This window comes from Narcine bancroftii, chromosome 1 (assembly GCF_036971445.1).
Source record: "Narcine bancroftii isolate sNarBan1 chromosome 1, sNarBan1.hap1, whole genome shotgun sequence".
Taxonomy (NCBI): Eukaryota; Metazoa; Chordata; class Chondrichthyes; order Torpediniformes; family Narcinidae; genus Narcine; species Narcine bancroftii.
This window is the reverse complement of record NC_091469.1, coordinates 201,563,698-201,585,241: the sequence shown is the minus strand read 5'-3', so window position 1 is coordinate 201,585,241 and position 21,544 is coordinate 201,563,698. Positions and strand designations below refer to the sequence as shown.

General features: G+C 39.1%; 1 protein-coding gene across 14 annotated transcripts in view; it reads left to right on the top strand.

Moving 5' to 3' along the window:
• gapvd1 (GTPase activating protein and VPS9 domains 1) overlaps window positions 1-21,544 on the top strand; it is a 191,598-nt gene that overhangs the window by 124,867 nt on the left and 45,187 nt on the right. For 8 of the 14 annotated variants that reach the window (XM_069888263.1, XM_069888256.1, XM_069888283.1 and 5 more), the window contains 6 exons: window positions 8,634-8,807; window positions 12,245-12,385; window positions 16,686-16,820; window positions 16,989-17,129; window positions 17,519-17,593; window positions 21,072-21,427. In XM_069888263.1, the coding sequence (XP_069744364.1) occupies window positions 8,634-8,807; window positions 12,245-12,385; window positions 16,686-16,820; window positions 16,989-17,129; window positions 17,519-17,593; window positions 21,072-21,427 (1,022 nt within the window). The remainder of the gene's footprint in view (window positions 1-8,633; window positions 8,808-12,244; window positions 12,386-16,685; window positions 16,821-16,988; window positions 17,130-17,518; window positions 17,594-21,071; window positions 21,428-21,544) is intronic. The other 6 variants (XM_069888268.1, XM_069888296.1, XM_069888287.1 and 3 more) reach the window with 2 other exon arrangements.

Below are 21,544 nucleotides of genomic sequence, written 5' to 3'. Positions count from 1 at the left end.
TACTTGTAGGACAAATTGGGAAGCAGTCTGAGGTTACCAGAGGGAAGTAATTTTGAATATGTGATTACAGTCACAATGATAATCAAAAAATTTATAACAAACATGTATATTAAACTGCAAGAAAAGGAGAATGAAGAAACAAATGGTAAAACTAAACAAAAATGGGAACAAGATCTAAACAAAGATAAAGAAGGAAACATGAGGAAAGTTATGCTCAGGAACTATGAGAAATACAATAAATACGAGTTTACGTATGATACAATATAACTGGATACACAGGCTATATATTACACCTCAAAAGTTAAATAAATGGGACCCAACAGTATCTGACAGATGTTTTCGCTATAAAAAGGAAATGGGAACAACAATTCATGCAATCTGGACATGTGAAAAAGTGAAAAAATTTTGGGAAGATCTAAACCAGATTTTAAATAAAATCACAAAAAGCAATATACCAAAAAACCCAGAGATCTTCCTCCTAAGTAACATAAAAAACAAAGAATTTGGACTTGATTTGGATGGTGCACAAAAAAGATTTGTTAGGATAGCCCTAGCTGTAGCAAAAAAATGTATTATGTCAGCCTGGAAATTAGAAGATAACTTGAGAATACAACAATGGTATATAGAAATGAATAAATGTATTCCATTAGAAAAAATAACATATAATTTAAGAAATAATATTACAATATTTGAACAAATATGGGAGCCATACATAAAACACAATAGAGAAAACCTACCGGGACATCTACCACCTAAAATAACAGAAGGAGAAGGGAATGAAAAGAATTGACTCAGTGGAATTTCTTGTTTATTTTTATTGAGTGACAACATTGTTTGACGGGTTTAATGTATCTTAGATTCTAAACTTTAAGTGAATGGGAGGGGAGGTAGGGAGGGTGGGATGGGAAGAGGGGAGGGGGGGAGAAAACGACACTGTATATATTTGAAAAGGAAAATGTATGTATCTTGATCAATGTGGTTTATAGTGTGAAAAATAAAAAATTTTAAAAAAAGAAAAGTAAATCCTTGTCAATTGCAGACATGGAGGCCCTGGCTATATCCTGTTTAATGTTTTCAAAGGCTAGAAGGGCCTCATTACTCAAGGGAAAATTGACTGTTTTAAAAAGAGGTTGTGCTTTGTCAGAGTAGTTTGGCACCCACTGAGCATAATAGGAGAAAAACCCTCAACAATGCTTGAGGGCCTTTTGCATTGTTGGAGGGGTAGCTCCATGGGTAGTTGCATTCTCTCTGGATCCAGACTGATTTCTCTTTTACTTACTACATAGCCTAATATTGGCAGGCTCTTCTTGCGGCACACACATTTGTCATTATTCAGTGTTAAACGCAAGGTTTTGACTATTTGGAGGAACTGTTATAAATTCCGATATGATCATTCAAGTCTTTGCCACAGATGGTAACATTGTTCAGTTAAGGAAAAGTGGCCTGCAAATTATAGGTATCCACTAACCTATCTATCTCTCTTTGAAAAATGGATACACCATTAGTGACGCCAAATGGAATTCTCTTAAACTGCCTCAAAAGCAGTAAACTGCCTTTCAGCTTTATGGATGGGAACTTGGTGGTAAGCTGATTTCAGATCAATAGTAGAGTATATCTCGTATTGGACAATTTGAGTAACCATATCTGAAATGTACCGGTTTATAGTTTGGCTATAATCCACGACCATTCTAGGTTTCGTGCCATTTCTGACCACTACTACTTGAGCACGACAAGGACTTGTGCTGGGCTTGATGACGTTTTCCTTTAACAAGCTCTGACAAAAGGCAAAGGAGGAAGAACCCAACACCCAACCCCAACCAACCAATTTTCCCCTGCAACCGTGTCTGCCTGTCCCGCATCGGACTTGTCAGCCACAAACGAGCCTGCAGCTGACGTGGACTTTTACCCCCTCCATAAATCTTCGTCCGCGAAGCCAAGCCAAAGAAGAACCTAGTCTTTAATAAAGAGTGTGTCTTTACTGTAGCTCCTACTTTTTGTAGCTATAGGTTTACAATGAGAGGTCAAATTAGTGAAGAGACGAGGGGGGTTTAATTTTTAGTGTGGACAAACCACAAAACTACTTTGGTGAGACGGTGATGAATGGCAAAGGGCCATTAAATGCCAATATGATACTTTTCATTTGACATTGGAAGTCTAGACCCAGAGGCATTGGAGCACATAGGCCAGGGAGTACAGAAATCTTTTTAATTTTTATTTTTCACACTATGAACCATATTAATCAAAATACACACAAAAAGACTACACAAAAGATTCTGGAAAAACAACCAACTGAAAAACCTCACAAAGATTAGCATATACAGAGCCGTTGTCATACCCACACTCCTGTTCGGCTCCGAATCATGGGTCCTCTACTGGCATCACCTACGGCTCCTAGAACGCTTCCATCAGCGTTGTCTCCGCTCCATCCTCAACATTCATTGGAGCGACTTCATCACCAACATCGAAGTTCTCGAGATGGCAGAGGCCGACAGCATCGAATCAACGCTGCTGAAGATCCAACTGCGCTGGGTAGGTCACGTCTCCAGAATGGAGGACTATCGCCTTCCCAAGATCGTGTTATATGGCGAGCTCTCCACTGGCCACCGAGACAGAGGTGCACCAAAGAAGAGGTACAAGGACCTCCTAAAGAAATCTCTTGGTGCCTGCCACATTGACCACCGCCAGTGGGCTGATATTGCCTCAAACCGTGCATCTTGGCACCTCACAGTTCGGCGGGCAGCAACCTCCTTTGAAGAAGACCGCAGAGCCCACCTCACTGACAAAAGACAAAGGAGGAAAAACCCAACCCCAACCAACCAAATTTCCCTTTCAACCGCTGCAACCGTGTCTGCCTGTCCCGCATCGGACTTGTCAGCCACAAACGAGCCTGCAGCTGACGTGGACATTACCCCTCCATACACCGTGTCATTTTCTCACCTTCCCTCCCTCCTTCCCACTCCCCTCCAAACCCATTAAACGTTCAACATATACAATACAATAAACCCATTAAACAATGTCATCACGCAATGAAAGTAAACAAGAAAATTGTGTCACACTGGGTCAGTTCATTTCGTCTTCTCATTCTATCATTTTAGTGGGTGGAGGTCTGCGGTAGGCCCTCTCTGTTGTGTTCCATGTATAGTTCCCAAATTTGTTCAAATAATGTAATTTTATTTTTTAAATTATATGTTATTTTTTCCAATGGAATACATTTATTCATTTCCATGTACCATTGCTGTACTCTCAGGCTCTCTTCTGATTTCCAAGTTGACATTATACATTTTTTTGTTACAGCTAAGGCTATCATAATAAATCTTTTTTGCGCTTCATCCAGTTTGAGATCTAATTCTTTACTTCTTATATTACTTAGAAGAAAGATCTCTGGATTTTTTGGTATGTTGCTTTTGTGATTTTATTTAATACCTGATTTAGATCTTCCCAAAACTTTCACTTTCTCACATGCCCAAATTGCATGTACTGTTATTCCTGTTTCCTTCTTACAGCGAAAACATCTGTCTGATACTGTTGGGTCCCATTTATTTAACTTTTGGGGTGTGATATATAGCCTGTGTAACCAGTTATATTGTATCGTGCGTAACCTCGTATTTATTATATCTCTCGTAGTTCCAGAGCATAGCTTTCCCCATATTTCATTTTTTATCTTTGTTTAGATCTTGTTCCCACTTTTGTTTGGGTTTATAGCGTATTTCATCATTTTCTTTCTCTTGCAGTTTGATGTACATGTTTGTTATAAATCTTTTAATTATCATTGTGTCTATAATCACATATTCAAAGCTGCTTCCTTCTGGTAATCTCAGTCTGCTTCCCAATTTGTCCTTTAAGTAGGTTTTCAGTTGATGGTATGCAAACATTGTACCATGAGTTATTCCATATTTGTACTTCATTTGTTCAAATGTTAATAAATTATTTCCCAAAAAACAACTTTCTATTCTTTTAATTCTTTTTCTCTCCCCTTCTCTAAAGGAAAGGTTATCTATTGTGAAAGGGATTAGTTGATTTTGTGTCAATAATAATTTTGGTAGTTGGTAATTTGTTTTTTTCCTTTCTATGTGAATCTTCTTCCAAATGTTGATGGTGCAGTACTGGTGAACTTCTATAACACCAGTTTTTCATCCCACTTATAAAGTATATGTTCTGGTACCTTCTCCCCTATTTTATCTTGCTCTATCCTGGTCCAATCTGGTTTTTCCCTTGTTTGATAAAAATCTGATAGATATCTTAATTGTGCTGCTCTATAATAATTCTTAAAAGTAAAAGCTCTGTAAATGGTTATATGGTTCTATGGTTTGGTAGCTGTAGGCCCCCTTGTTTGTACCATTCTTTTAATTTATCTAGTGCTCTCCTCGGTTCCCCCCTTTCCATAAGAATTTCCATATTATTTTCTTTTGCTCATTGAAGAATTTCTCTGTTAAGGGAATTGGTAATGATTGAAAAAGGTATTGTATCCTTGGGAAGATATTTTCATTTTAATGGAATTTACACTTCCTATCAGTGATAGTGGTAAATCTTTCCAATGTTCTATGTCATCTTGTAGTTTCTTCATTAATGGCTGATAATTTAATTTGTATAGATGGCCTAGATTATTATCTAGTCTAATACCTAGGTATCGGATTGCTTGTGTTTGCCATTTAAATGGTGATTCTTTTTTAAACTTTGTGTAATCCACATTATTCATTGGCATCACTTCACTTTTATTTGTGTTGATCTTGTACCCCGATATTTCTCCATATTCCTTCAATTTCTGATGTAATTCTTTTATTGATAATTCTGGTTCTGTTAAGTATACTATGATGTCATCTGCAAATAGACTGATTTTATATTCCTCTTTTATTTTTATCCTTTTTATTTTATTTTCTGTTCTTATCAGTTCTGCCAGTGGTTCTATTGCTAAAGTGAACAATGAGGGAGATAGTGGACATCCCTGTCTAGTTGACCTGCTTAATTTAAATTGGTTCGATATATATCCATTTACTGTCACCTTCGCCATTGGACCCTTATATAATGCTTTAATCCAATTAATATATTTTCTGGTAGGTTGAACCTTTGTAATACTTTGAATAAATAATTCCATTCCACCCTGCCAAAGGCTTTCTCTGCGTCTAAAGCAACAGCCACTGTTGGCATCTTATTTCCTTGGATTAAGTTAATGAACTACAGACATTGTCCGTTGTTCGTCTTTTCTTAATAAATCCAGTTTGATCTAGATTTACTATTTTTTGGTACACAGTCGGCCAATCTGTTTGCTTATAGTTTTGCTATTATCTTATAATCTGAGTTAAGTAGAGATATTGGTCTATACGATGCTGGTGTTAGTGGATCTTTCCCCGTCTTTGGTATTACTGTAATTATTGCTGTTTGGGTACAGAAATCTTAACGTCAGTATATTCATTGTCATGTATTTTTAAATTAATTTTGCAATAATTTGTTGTACCTTGTTCTAGTCCAGAGCAAGCCATCGTGATCATGCACTTAGATCAGTATAATGCAAGATTTAGTGCTCTAGCGGTCGAAGGGTGAATGTAACTGTCTGTACTGGCCGTATCAAATAGTCTGCCCATTTACCTCCACTTTCATCGACAATGGCTGCAGATCGTAGGGTTTATCCTGATTTACCTTCATGGAAACCAGGATTGGATCTCCTTGTGGCAGTGGCATGTAGGGCCTCGCCTCGTCACTGGTCGATCCACTGGATGATTCAGAAGAAGTCAAAGAAGTTGAAGTTGGGCTAGATGAATCATTGACTCTCCAGCTCTACATCGTGGCGTTATGACGATGACCTTGCTTAGTATCAGCGCTTGAGCGCTTCTTCTTGCTCCTCTGCTTGCCACGATTGCCAGATGTCGACTTTCTAGCTCGGCAAGCTCTGGCCCAATGGCCTTTCTTCCCGCAGTTGGCGCAGGTACCTTGCCTTGCGGGGTACCAGTTTTAGGCATATAGCGCGCCAAGCCACAGAAGTAGCACTTCAGGGACCGGCTTTTGCGTCGCGGTTTTGAAGTGCTCAGTAGTGAATCTTCACTAAGGGTCGGTCTACACTTCTCCCTTGGTTGAATGCTTTTGCCCCTTGTAGCGCAGTTAGGAGCATCTTCACTTGTTGCAGAGCTGCATTAAAGGTCAAGCCTGGAGTCTACAGTGGACGCTGTCCAACGTATCCGGATTCCAGACCGCTTATGAACGCATCTAACATCAGGGACTCACAGTGGGCTTCGGCTGTGTCGGCAGAGCCAGCACAGTCCCTGGATAGCCCTTTCAGGGCGAGCGCAAAAACAGCTACGCTCTCACCTGCTTTTTGCTTCCAAATATGAAGCTGGTGTCTTGCAAAAAGGGTGTTCTGAGGCCTATCTTAATAGGCTCTAAGGAGATTTACTGCATTCTGATCGCCAGCTACCTCTCTGACCACTGAGTAGGGGACGTCTCTGAGGAGAGCCTTGAGATGGACCATTTTCTCAGCATCTTTCATGGCATTATTCTTTTGCATGTACGCTTCAAAACACTGGAGCCAGTGGTGGAACTTTTCCCCGGCTTGGGTGGCATCCTGATCTATCTCGAATCTTCCAGGTTTCAGGGTAATATCCATGATTTTTCTTCTGTTAATAAAAATGATATGCCATAAGCAAGGACCAGACTTGTATAATTCTATAGGCTTTTATTAATAGAAGAAGCCACCTCTACTGACCAGTGGGATAAGTTGCACCATCTGTTATACCAGTAGGGTGGAGCCAATCTACAGTCATAACCAATAGCAAGTAGTCAGCATAATATATTACATCACTACATCGATATAACATGTGGGTGCATCATAGAAAGGGGTGTGATATCGTGGTTAAATTACTAAACTGCCAGTAAGAGTGTAGACCAATGATTCAAGGACTCTCATTATAATCCTACCCTGGCAACGGGGTAATTGAAATTAATTGGCTCTGGAACCCCCATTTGACATGAAACTATTAGATTGTTCCAAACACCCATGTCACTTGGAAGGAATGGGCAGCTGACATGTGATTTCAGACCCATTGTTGTTGAAACCTAAGTCAGTCCTCAGTTCAGTAGGACTAAGGAGTGAATGATGGGTTGCCAACAATATTTATATTGTGTAAACAAATGGGGGGGGGGGGAAGGTGCAGTGCAAGAAAAAGTTCATTTTATTGACCTTTGCTGACATTATGATATGACTTCTGGATTTATGAATGTATTGAATGCAGAAATCCCAAAGATGTCTGAATTAGTTTTTGCCACTTCACTGTTCAATCTTCTTCACTGTAGTGGAGTGATCATATCAAGCTAATCCTGCTGTTAAACACTGTGAAAACATTGTTTTTTGTTGCATTAGGTAAGCAATCTTTACTGTTCAGCAAATTCTCTGCAACTTTAAAAAAAATTCCAAACTTTATTTGACAGTCCTTGCAATTAATGTTAATTTAAATATTGGGACTTTCCCTTTGTTTCTGATGAGAGTTATTTAGTGGTCGAAAGCTTGGCCAGATTGATCTGACAGTACTGAATCATGGGAAATCAAGACTTCACAGCAGAGAGAACATGCTACTTGTGGGCACTTTTGTTTGAGGTTGGTGTGAAATATCATTCCTTTCTCATAATTATAACTGAATGGAATTTTTTCCTGAATCCTCAGTTATAGCATTTACTTGTTTCTCTATTTAAACTTTCCGCTTCTGAAAGAAAGTCTGTCTTGGTGGAATTTATTAAACACTTCCCACCTGAGTCGCCTTCTGTATTCCAAAGGATAAACAGCTTGTGCATTGACATGGGAATTATTTTATTTTTCTCTCTTTGAAATTCATTGAGAGTCAGATTATATCAGAACACATTACATGTACCCAAAGATTATTGCTTGGGAAGGTGATTCTCGTTTTTTAAAGAAGGTAATGCTTTTCTTTGAACTTTCCCGTGTTATCTTTTGTCAAAACTGTGGTTATTGTGCTGTTTCAGAATTTATAATTACCTGTACTCGAAAAATCATGAATACTGATCTCTTAGACTCAAACAAGCCACAAGTGGATAATGATCAACAATAGTGAACCATTTTTAGTTTCCATCCATAAGCTACAATTTTATGAGAATTTCTTGTTTAGATTTTAATTTAAGAAAGAAAAATTATGAAGCTGAATGGGGATGTGAACTTGTAATTTTCAAATGACATTGTCCAAAAGTTGATAATGTTGCCTAAAGGAAACTGATTTTTAGCAATGAATACTTTGTAGGATGCACTCACGCTCATTTTGTTTAAGTGACTTTGTGAAGTTCAAGAATTTTGCTTCAAAAGCAAATTGAGTTGGAGGAGTGAAATCAGCAAGATTTTGAATCCTGTTGGCAGCTGTCGCCAGGAAAATGTTAGTTTTGAATTTCATTGTAATTATTTTGTGTAAAGGACGAAGGGAAACAATGAAATCTTGGGTTAACTGAAATATCTGTAATTTGTTTTTACCTCTGAGCCAATGTTTTGTTCTGGTACTCAGCAAAGTGCTTTGAGAATATCCTGTTGCATGTTTTATATCCAGTAACTCCACACGTTTTTTTTCCTTTGTTCAGAGCATATTTAAGATTTATTAACCAAAACCCCAAGCAAGAATGACTAATATTTCTGAATTCCATTTTAGCCACAACACAAGATAATTTGGATGACAAACTGCGAAAATTTGAAATTAGAGACATGATGGGGCTGACAGATGACAGGGACATTTCAGAAACTGTAAGTGAGACTTGGAGCACAGATGTCCTGGGAAGTGATTTTGATCCAAACATTGATGAAGATAGACTACAAGATATTGCAGGTAAATAATTAACAGTTGATGATGTATTTATTTGAGTATTTCTAAAGTATTTTGATTTAGGATTTGAATGTATGACAAATGCTTCTAAAATATTGCTCAAGTATGGCATTACATATCCTTGTAAACCAAATGCTTTAGTATGTTAATTGTGCTTTCAATTTGCTGTAGAAAAACACAATACTCATTGCGTTAAATGTGCTTCTCCACTTAATAAGGAGGTGTGGTAAATTTCCCAGTCTATTGCGTGATAAATATCCAGTGATTACCAGAAACACTTGTGCTGTCCACCAAAATGTTGCCTTTTTAATGAAAGCAATTATGTTAAGAATGGTTTTGGAAAGATTCTTTTGTTGTAGTTTACTTCTAATTCTTTAATAGAAAATATGGGAATTGTCATGTTTTGCTGATTATGGAATTGATTAATTATTTTCAATAACTTAACCTTTTACCCACTTTGCAGTGTTCTCTTCTCACATACATGCATGTCCATCTAATTTTTCTCCTGTTTTTCATCTGGTTCCATTTGACCATCGCCCCTTCCCCATGTGGTTTCACCTATCACCTACCAACCTGTGTCCCGCAAACTGCTATTTGAGGCATTCTTTTCTTTTTGCCCTTTGTCCTGATGAAGGGGTCTTAACCTGAAGCATTAATGTGCATAAAATGTGGAGAAAATGTTGTCAGAGGTGTTATCTTTAGGTACTTTCAGGTGGCCAATTGCCCCTCTTGTAAAGCTGCATATTATGGCAATACGCGGCTGTTGGGAGGCCACGTGAATGTGCAGGAGGCGCTTGTAAGGTGAACTTTGTAACCCTCCTCCGAGAGGGATAATCGCTGCAGCACAGTGCCCCCCCTCCCCACCCATCTAAATGTAGCCGCCTAAAAGTGGGCCGGCTAAAAGCAAATCAAAGGATCGCTTTCTCTTCTTCAGGTGTATTTTTCCATTAAGAATGCATTCATTTAACTCCTTTCTTTTTCACTTGATAGGACATTCAAGATCATATTGAATTATTTATTTAAAGCTGGGGATATCCCTCCTCTTGTGTCCTGACCAATGTCACCAAAAACAAGCAGATTATCTGGTCATCTTATTGCTCTTTATAGGACCTCAAAGTAGGCTGTTGCATTTTCTTTCAATTCACATTAAAAACAATTAATCAAATATAACATGCTTTTTCCTCCGTTGTGTCTTAAACCCCCTCTCTATAATGAAATCTGAGATTTAATTCTTGCCACCCCCATTTGACCTAGTAACTGTCAGACTTCTGGATAGTAGCCTGGGGGATGTATTAGATGACAGATGTATTTTTCTCTAAAGATTCTACTCAGTAACGCTAGATAGGTAGAGTCACAGGCATTTCTTACCACTTGTGGCAAAATGGTTGGATATACTGTAATGCTATACGATAGTACTTTAGAATGAAAGAAAGCTGCACAGTTTTCTCAATCATCAAATCTTGCTTCTAATAACAGATTTTACTGAAAACTTTTTACTACTGTTGATAAACAAGGCAACTTTTGAAAAAATTTGCATTATATTAAAATACAACTGTCATTTGCTGAATCCCAGCAGTGTGATTGACCTTGATTCTTTCTCATTTGCATCCAGCATTTTTCATGCTTTTAGATTGTGTTTTGGGATGCTTATATCATTAACTGAATTTGCAGCAATTTCCTTATGTGTTTCTCTAAGGGATAGCATTATGAGATGCACATTAAATCTCCATTAATACCTCATTATCCCAGTGATAAGATTACCATGATAATGAGGCATAAATTCTAATTGTTTCAGATCTTGTTGTGCCTCTCATTTAATCATCTACCTGTATTTGTCTTCAGTAAGCTTTAAATTGAGAGTGTTTCTGGTGGTTTGAAAACATTGCTCAAGATGTTGAAAACAAATCATTTAGTAATGTTGCAGGAGTAAATATTTTAAAAATATTGTTTCCGCTTTCGTTGATTCCATATGCACACAAGAAATTTGGTTGATTAAAATCCACCATCCAATACAGTGTCAAAAGAGAGTAGTCTTTAAGTACTGATGGAATTTATTTGGAAGTCTGGGCTAAACCAGCTTGCATTGTCTGTAGTTTGGCTCACATTGCAAATTGTACTGAACAAATCTTTTCCCAATACTTTTTGTTTTTTGTTAATTCCAAAACCTGTATTTTCTTACTGAACACTTTGGTTTGATATTCAAGATGTCCATTTCATAATTCAACTTGTCCACATGAATGCAAATGGGTAGGATGGTTAGTGCAACTCTATCTCAGCCCCAGTGACCTGGATTACAATCCAGTATTGCCTGTAAGGAGTTTGCATGTCCTCCCTGTGACCTGCATGGTTTCGTCCGAGTGTTCCGGTTTCCTTCCATCCTCCAAAAATGTAAGGGGTTTCAGGTTAATTGGAGTATTTGAGTGGCATGGGTTTGTGGGCCAGAATGTGCTGCATTTCTTAAAAAGAAATGTTCATATTTGTTACATTTCAGATGATGGTATATTTTCCAATATGGTGAATGTGGGTGAATATTTGTATTTAAACCTAGTTGAGCATAATTATATTTTTAAGGATGCCACTACAGTTGGTTCAGTGCCAAAGAGCTTTGATGTAAAGGCTGAAATTGGTGCTTGCATTCTGACTGCATTAATTTGTATGCAGCACGATTCAGCCCTGTGTGTTTCCAAAATGCCACTGCTTTTGGAGTAATCAGTTATTTTGGTATTTAAGTGAAACAATGATATTAAGGTTATCCTGAGTCACTTATATTTAGGAAAGCTGAATCTCACTGTTTATCTGGGAGAGATGAATTGACCTGATTTCCTTCCTATTTTTACCTTAATTTTAAACCACATTGAATTTGGATAGATATGAATAAGAAGAGGTGAGGAGGATATGGACCAAGTTAAGGAAAATGGGCCTTGCCCAGAATTCCAGCTTGGTCAGTGTGGATGAGTTGGGCCCAAGGACCTGCTCCATGCTGTATGGCTGTCACTCTGATGGCTCTCATCTCTGAACTGGGTAAAAGTGATTGCCAGTTACACTTTTACTAAATTATTTCGGTAAAACAAACAAAAAAAAATGACCCCAGATTACAAAACCTCTCTTTATTCAATTGCAGCCTATTGGTTATGGTGTACTGTTTTTTTGAACTTTATATGGGTAATGTGATGTTTCTTTTATAGTAACCATATTTTATTTACAACTCATGATCTTGTGGTTCAACTATTTTTATATCTAACCGGAGGTTAGATCATGTTTGAAGGTGACTCAGCGAAAATAGCTTTGTTAGCGATTCCAATATTGGGAGCACTTTGGAAACACAATTTGGTGCTGAAACTAAGAAACTCAATATTTTCTTCTATATGATTCAACACAACTTCAATAAGTAAAAGTACTGATGAATGTTGCTAACTAATAAGAATTTATTTTTGTACTAGGTGCAGCAGCAGAGAATATGCTGGGGAGTTTGTTGGGATTGCCAGGTTCCGGTTCAGTACTATTTGATCCTTGCACTGGGTCAACGATCTCTGAAACAACCAGTGAGGCCTGGAGTGTAGAAGTTCTGCCAAGCGACTCGGGTGTGTATGTCATGCTGGTAAAATTTATTTTTAAAATACAAGTACTGTATGTCAAAACATTCTTCTCATAAATATACCCATTTTAAAAAAAAAGTCATGAAGTAATGCACTTTAGTTAAGAATTAAAGAACAAGAAACTGCTGCCTCTGGAATATTGAACAAATGAAGAAAACCTAGAAAGACTTGACGTTTCGACAATATCGATGGAGAGAAATGGGCATTCAACGTTTTGGATCGGGGTCTTTTATTGTGACTAAAATGGAAAGGGGATTTAGCAAACAGAAAAAGAAGTGTGGGGTAGGGGCCAAGAGATAATGGGATACTGGACAAATGAAGGTGGGAGAGGTGGAATGGGAAGGCAAGTAGAAGAGATGACACTGAGGGTATTTTGAGTGAAAAGCAGGCACTGGAATAGCCAAGGACAATGGCAGCAGCTAACAGATGGAAGCAGTTGAATTGGATTAGGGTAAGGATTGCGTGAAATTGGAAAATTCAATGTACCTGTACGTGGCTTTGGTTTTAGATCCTGCTATTAACCATATAACAATTACAGCACAGAAACAGACCAGTTCAACCCTTCTAGTCCATGCTGAGCACCTTCTCCCATCTAGTCCCATTGACCTGCACCCAGCCCATAACCTTCCATACCTCTCTCGTCCATGTAACTATCCAACTTTCCCTTGAGTATTAAAATCGAGCCCACATCTACGACTTTGGCCAGGAGCACATTCCACACTCTCATCACCCTCTGAGTGAAGAAATTCTCCCTCACGTTTCCCCTATACTTTCCCCTTTTAATCTCAATCCTTGTCCTTTTGTTTGAATCTCTCCACTCTCAGTGGAAAAAACCTATCCACATTTACTCTTATCTGTCCCCCTCATAATTTTAAATACCTCTATCAAATACCTCAATCTTCTACACTCCAGAGAATAAAGTCCAAATTCTTCAAGTTTTCATTTGGCCTCACCCTGGCAGTGAAGGTGTGGGATGGGGAGAGAAATTAAAATGGCTGGCAAACGTGGGTTCCTCCTGGCACGTGATGGCAGAGTACAAGCCCAGTCTGTGTTTGATCTCCCTGATGTAGAAGAGGCACACCAAGAGCAGAAGCTTAAGTTGGGCAAGTTACAGTTGAAACTGTATGGCCCTGGATGGAGGTGAATGGGGAGATGTAGCAACTCATCTTCCATCTACTTTGCTATTATATTTTTTGATTTGCGTTTGATGTTATTTTGTTGACACTCCCTAAAGTTTTCTGTTCACCATGGACAAAGTTGAGAACGTGGACACGATTCTGTAAAATTTTGAGCAAAGTTGTTAAAATTAGTTTGAACACAAGGTGGCTGTTTGCAGTTGTTGATGTGAACTCGCTGTCTTAGTGCACGAGATTAGGAGAGAAACTGATCTGGAACATTTATAACCACAGATGTTCATGTCCAAAAGGCGTCAAAGCAGGTGCTTGTGCAGTTTTATCCAGATATTGATAAAGTGGGAGGGGGTGAATGGGGTGGGTAGAGAAGGAACAAACTGAATTTGGGAAATAGAATGCAAAATTTAAATTCTGTTTGTAATTATGAGGCTTAAAGGTTCTGTTTGGTCAGCGTGTTCATCAATAATGTCTTGAATAATGTGGCCACAGCATAGCATTAAGAGTCGGTTATTTGAAGCTAGTTAATAGGTACTTTTAAGCTGCAGCACCTGGGTAGCCCTCCTGGGACCCAGGTGCGACTATTGGGCCAGAGGTGCTTCCAGCACCTTTTAAGTTGCAGGGGGATCTCCATTAAATCTCCAACCCGGTGATTTAAGGGGATCCCGCCTCCATGATGACACGTTGAATGACGTGCCACACACTCAGGAGAACGATCAGTAAGTCTCCCCCTCCACCCACCCCCCCTCCCCCCTTTACAGGCTGTCAGTCATTTCCACCCACTGTCGATCACCTCCCCCCCCCCAGTCAGTCACCCTCCCCTATCAGTCAATTAACACCTACCCCATCAACTGTACACCCGTTTTCCCCCCCCAGCAATGTTCTGCTGCCATGAACGTTGAGCTGTCACAACCAGACTTCAGTACGCAGCAGTGACAATTCATGGCCCTCCCACCTCTCTCGGCAACCGCTCCCCACCCCCCCCCCCCCGCCATGGCACCAACCCCTCTCTCCCCCCATCCCAATTGAATTGCGGCAGGCACTTCACCCAAGGGTTTCCCTGTGATGCCAGCACACAAGCGCTGATGTCACAGGAGTAACTGGGTCAGCCATTATGCTCTTCAAGCTGCCAGAGGACGTGTCCTGGTTAAGTTTAACTGGGTTTCCTGACTACCAATTAGGTAGGTCAAGGACCCAGTGGATTAAGGGTCGGACCCTTTCAAGCTGCCACGTGAGTGGGTTGCTAACTGGGCAAATTGCCTGGTTAACCCCATTTTACTTGGCAGCTTGAAAGGGCCTACCATCTCTTGACCTTTTCTCTGGGTACTTCAACTTTCTCAACAGTTGAATGTACGTGATGTAGGAACAGGAATAGCCTGTGGAGCCTGTTGTGTCATTCAGTATGGCTTTGAATGCAGATTGCTTTTCTGCCTGATTACCATCTTAGTTTACTTTATATTTCAACAACTTATCAATCTCTGGTTTGAATATATTAAATTATTTGACCTTCACAGCTCTCTAGGGGAGAATGTTCCAAAATTTTGTTACCTTCATTCAGGTTTCTTTTTGTTCTGATGCTTGCATATATAACCACAGATATTCATGTCCAAAATGTCCCAGAGCAGATACTTGTGCTGGCTTTATCCAGGTGTTCATTGATCAAGGGAAGAAATGGTGTATTGTAAAATAAAGTTCAAAATTAAAATGTATGATTATAAAAGTAGTTAAGAGACTTGGAAGCTGTGATCAGAACGATTGGGTCAATCATACATTTCTTATCCTAAAATTTTGATAGCCCTCCAACATGCTTACTTTCTTCTTGATCATCTCAAAGGGAACTATCCTTTTAGCATTAACCCATCTTGCCTTTACAGAATCTGTTGTTTCAGAGTCAGAGAGGCACAGCCACAGAAAGAAGCCCTTTGACCCACTGCTATCAGCTACCCTCCGACACCAATCCTGCATTAATCCCACCTTTTAAATTCTCATATTCTCATTTGCTCTCCCCCCCCACCACCCCTCAGATTCTATCCTTCACCTACACACTTGGGGCAATTAATTGGCCAATGCCCATGCCTCTAGGGTATGATGAAAACAGCACAGTCACGGGTAGAACCCAGAGCACCCAAGGGGGGAACTGAACCCTTCTGTGAGGCAGTGACTCTACTAGCTGGGCTACTATGGTGTCTTGGTGTTGAATCACTGAACCTAGTGAATATGTTAGTGACCACAATGACATGACAGCAGATCACGACAGGCTATTTGCCACGTAAAAGGTTCATGGACGTACCAGACTCCTGAAACAGGCACACTATTCCATCGTGAGAAGAGATTACCAAGTGTATGCAAGGAAAGTCTCAAGAATGTGCTTAAAGCCTCTCTAGAAAAAAATTTAACATTCTCACATTCATGAGGGGTATAGATTGGGTGAACGCACTGAACCTTTTGCCCAGAGTAGAGGAATCCGTAATCGTGGGGTGGGGGAGGGGTGAGGGCGTGGCCGTGCGAAGGATCTAGACAGATATGATTGAGCTCTCCATGAAAAGTATTAAAAAGAGGATTAAAACTTTAAAATTAAGTGTTTTTTTTAACTAAAAAATGGATAAATCAACTTAGAAATGAAGGCAGCCAAGGGAAAAAAAAAGTGAAGAAGTTTCTACATCATGAAGAAAGCCTCTGCTTCCTCAGGAGTTTGCGGAGGAGCTAGTGGAGTTGTTCAAGTGAACCGATAGGAAGGGCCGACATGGCCTGTTTCCGTGCTGTAAACGGTTATATGGTTAAAAGATCACCTTTCTTGTAATCTGCAGTATATTTGTCCCAATCGTTCTTCATATCATTGCTTTATCCCAACAATCCGTGAACCTTGTCATTCTTGCAATAAATAATCATGATTCTATTTGCATTCATAATTGCTTGTTCTCCCTGTGTGTTAACTTTATCATGTACAATCCCTTTGTTACAGCAGATTCCATGATGTGTTTTCATTTAAATAATATTTCCATCCAAAGTGTCCCTATATCATCATTATGGACTGGTGGAAGACATTGTTAAATTATTTTCCCCCTTTTAATTGTTCCGTTGTAGAGTCTTGAAAGATGTATTTGAGAAAGGATATAATAGGTGATGTAGAAATAATAGTGGGAACTGTTTTTCAGAAGCCACAGATCTGAAGCAGGAGGAGCGACTGCAGGAGTTGGAAAGTTGCTCTGGACTTGGCAGCACGTCTGATGATACAGATGTTAGAGAAGTGAGCTCAAGGCCCAGTACTCCTGGACTCAGTGTTGTATCAGGTACCGGATAGTTGACTTTTGTGATCGTTTGTTTAGTACATGGGTAAACGTCAATTAGAAATTTAAAATCCTCTCTTCTAAAGAAAACTGTTGCAGTTTCTAATGCAAGGTAATCTTTACTTCAAAGACTGATTACAACACTTGCATTTAAGAGTTAATGCCTTTTAGGCTTTTTACATTATTTAACAGGCATCAGTGTTACATCAGAAGACATACCCAACAAAGTCGAGGACATAAGATCAGAATGTAGCTCTGATTTTGGAGGAAAAGATTCTGTAACAAGCCCAGATGTGGAGGAAATAGTGCAAGGTAAGGAAAAATGTTTTAATCAACTAAATGCAAATATTTTTGGAATAATAGCAGCAGAACATGTAGCACAAGAGATGAGTTTGTTCAATTAATTGTGCGTGAACTGTTCTATCTGAAAATGAGTTCCTTATATGCTAATTCTAAATACTAGAACTAGTATTTTGGGGATTGTGTTCTTTATTTATCAGCATTTGTAATACAAATTCGGGTACAGCACCACATCAGAATGCAGTTTTGTAGTTGGGATTCTTCTTGACTAAGCTCAAATAAAGCTCTTATTCTTATCTGCAGCTTATTCCGAAACTGACCCAAGTTTGTTGTGTTTCCAAATATGTAACTTAGCCAACTATTCAGGTTTGATTGCATATCTTTTCATTGTGTGTTTACAGGTGGACATCAGATGACTTCTTCACTTTCCCAGACAGATGCATTGCTTGCAATGTTTGATCCACTATCTTCAGATGGTAGGTTAAAATTTCATAAAACCCACCAAACAGCAGTGATTTCTGGAAAGTTAGGTTAAACTGCAATAGGATGAATCCTATTTATAAATTATGGGTAGTTTTATGTTGCATCTTCCTTTCCCCTCATTCTTTTTCTTTTCAGAATCTGTTAAAGATGATTCCACTGAAATCAAATTTAAAGAGAAAAATGTTAAACTACTTTGAGACTGTGAATCCAGAATGTTCTGTTTTGTTGTTTTCTTTGGGAATCGGTACACCATTTCCCCATTTGAATTCCCCAATGCTGCCTGTGACAGCAGAAGGTACATTTGTAAAGCTCCTCTTGGTTTTCCTGCCTGATGTTTGTTTCCACTTGGTAACTTTAATAATTTAGTTGAGATTGACAGCATATGAATTGGAGAATTAAAACTCCTCATGGCACATCTACAAATGCTTGAGAAAGTTGCCCGAATTGGATTATAGTATAATCAGAATATTCTGCAGATAGGAACACACTTCTGTTCTTATCCTCTTAAAATTTTACTGCAAGTGTAATGATGTGGTCTGGTTTATTTCCTTTAAGTTTGCTGCCTTGTCCTCTGCTCAGTGCCTGTCTTCAGACTCCTCCAATTCACATTGTTTTTAAAAAAAAAAAATTAAAAAATATTTGAACTCCTAAATTGCTTGTCAGTATTGTAAATAGGCTTTTGTTTTGCACAATAATTTCTGTAATCATGATCGTACAACTAATTAGATTTGTGCTTCTTGATATCACATTATATGCTTTCTGCTGTGCCACTTGGCTTCAAGTCACTAAAGCATAGGTTTGGCTCCAACTTTGTAGGCCATAGCTCAGAAAAGGGGTTTGAACTTTTCATAACAGGTGTGGCCTCTCAACAACATTTGGAAGATAAATTGAAAGAGAGTAAATGGAATTAATTGAGTAAGTTTATATGGGTGGAATAGTTAATGCATAGAAGTATTTTGTAGCACTTTAATTGTACTGCATAGACTTTTCAAGAAAATATGAAATGCGTGGAGTTAAAATGGAAGAATGTGATGTGAGGTTGTTTCTACACTGGAAATGATTCTGCATTGATAGCCCTCAGAAATGCTTACTTTGTGTATAGGCCACAATTTCAACATTTATAGTAATACAAACGTGATAAATAATGAGAAAAGTAATGCCTGTCAAGAGGTCTAATACAGATGAAAGAGGCAATTTTACAGCATGAAGCAGGTTTTTCAACCCATCTTGTCTATGCTGACCAAGTTGTCTGCCTACGCTAGTCGCTTTTGTCTGTACTTGGCTTGCATCTCTGTAAACCTTTCCTATCTGTGTACCTTTGTAGATGTCTTTTAAACATTGCAATTGTACCCACGTATGTCCTGTCTGGCAGTTCATGGCGCGTACCCCACCACTTCTGTGGAAAAAGATGCCCTTCAACTCCTTTTTTAAATCTCTGCCCTCTAGTTTTAGACTCTTACTCTGGGGAAGGAGAAAGACTGACTATTTCCTGTATTTATGCCCCTCTTGATTTTATAAACCTCTATAAGGCTCCTCTTGGCTACCCTACACACCAGGGAGGAAAGGTCTCTGCCTATCCAGCCACTCTTTGTAGCTCAAAGTTGCCGGACTTGATAATGTTCTCGTGAATCATTTTTTCACCCTGTTTATCTTTCCTATAGCTGGGTCACCAGAACTGGGCACAATATTCCAAATATGATCTCACCAATGTTATTGAGTCACACAATGTAAAAACAGGTCTTTTAGCCCAACTTCCCCATGCTGAATAAATTGTCCCATCCATGCTAGTCCCATCTGCTGGTATTTAGCTCTTATCTCTCTGACCTCATCCTATCCATGTATCCGTCCAATTATTTTTTTCTTAAATATTGTAATAGTACCTGCCTCAACCACCTCTTCCAGCAGCCTGTTCCATACACCCACCAGCCTCTTACGATTTATATTTTAAAAAAAGTTGCTCTTCAAGTTCCTATTAAATCTCTTCCCCTGTCCACCCCCCACCATTCACTCAATATTATTTCTCTCATGATTTTGTACACCTCCATGATATCACCCTCAACCTCTGTGCTCCAGGGAATAAAGCCTGCTTATCCTCTCCTTCTAGTTCAGGCCTCCCGAGTCCTAGCAACATCCTTTTTTTATTGATAAATGTCTTTTGAGATATTGTTGCTCTAAATGGTGGTGGTTACCAAAGTAACCCGCTAAACACCAATGAACTCACGGACCAGATTTTGCTCTATTGGGACATTTCTTACAGCAGAAATTTGCATCCTTCCACTTGAAGTTATTTTAACCACAAATATGAAGATAGTGAAGATTGATGATCGAATTTGTTGATTTGGTGAAAGACAACCATTATTATATTAACTATCAAAATGAAAGGCATGGGATAAATTAGAGTAAAGCGTGTACAATAAGAGAAATAATGAAATACATTGAATGAAAACAGAAAGCAAAGTTGAAAAGCAAATTTATTTTTGGCCTTTATTAAAATTGCAACCTGAAGGAATGAGACTGGCAAGGGTAAAACATTGGTGAACAGCAGCAGTCAGAGGAGAGGGATTGGATCAATGGCCCTATTCATGTGGAAAATGGTGATTTGTGAGTTCAAAGTTCATGTTTATTATCAGACTGCATACATGACATCACATACAACCCTGAGATTCCTTTTTCTTGAAGGCGCAGCAGAATTAGCAAAAAAATGAACTGTACACAGTGTAAATGTGTAAACAAATGAACTGTAAACAGATAACAAATGTAAACAAAATGCAATACAGCGAGAAGAAAGAAAATCAATAAAGTGCACAATTAAGAGTCCTTGTATGAATCTTTGAGTTTGTCATTGAGGATTCTGATGGTGGAGGGGCAGCAGCTGTTCCTGAACCTGGTGGTACTTGTGGCACCTAGACCTCTTTCCTGATGGCAGCAGCGAGAACAGAGTGTGGGTCTTGGATCATTGCTGCTCCCCTCCGACCGCAGGGTTCCCTGTAGATGTACTCAATAGTGGGGAGGGTTTTGCCTGTGATGTCCTGGGCTGTTTCCACTATACCTTTGGTGTTCCCATTCCAGACTGTGACGTAGCCAGCCAGGACACTTTCCACCACACCTCTGTAGAAATTTTCCAGGGTTTCTGGTTTCATACCAAACCTCAGCAAACTCCTGAGGAACTAGAGGTGCTAACGAGCTTTCTTCACTTTTGCATTAGTGTGCTGGGTTCAGGAAAGATCCTCTGAGAAGTGACTTTCAAGAACCTAAATGTGCTCACCCTATCCATTTGAATAGAATGGATTAAAGAAAAATTAGATCTGTAATTCTCTGTGCTTCCGAACAAAGGTGATCAATATTTGTACATTGTGATATAATGAATGGTGGATCTGATTCTTCCAGGTCCTCTTGATATCTTGTCAGCTATATTTTGCACTGATGTCTACTTGCCATAATCCATCTTTCTATTCATTCCTATATTCACAGCTTCAACCATACCATCGATAGTCAGGCCTAAAGTGCACTATGCAAGACCATCACATCCACCACCGGATCCTCCAATATTAGAAGGTGCTATAGGGGGCAGTGATGCTCGATTGCCACCATTTGGGTCGCACATATGCTGCCAAACTGAAGCTGAGCTGCTTAAACAGCGACATTCCTTTCCAGAAAGGCTAGTACGTAGCAGAAGTTCCGACGTTGTGTTGTCATCTCGAAGACCAATGAGCGATCCTGGGTGGAATATTCCAGGTAGCAGAAGGGCAGTGAATGAAGAGCTATTTGCATCAGGGGCAGCAACTGGAATCTGTGGACCAACTTCATCTCCAAGCAAAGACTCTCTGGTAAGATCATGGTCTCTTAAAAAATATTATTTTAACTGGGTATGTTTTTAATTGCTGGTGAGAAAATGAGTAAGAAATTCATTGCATGTAGAGGCAGTAAAGTCATGCATGCAAGGA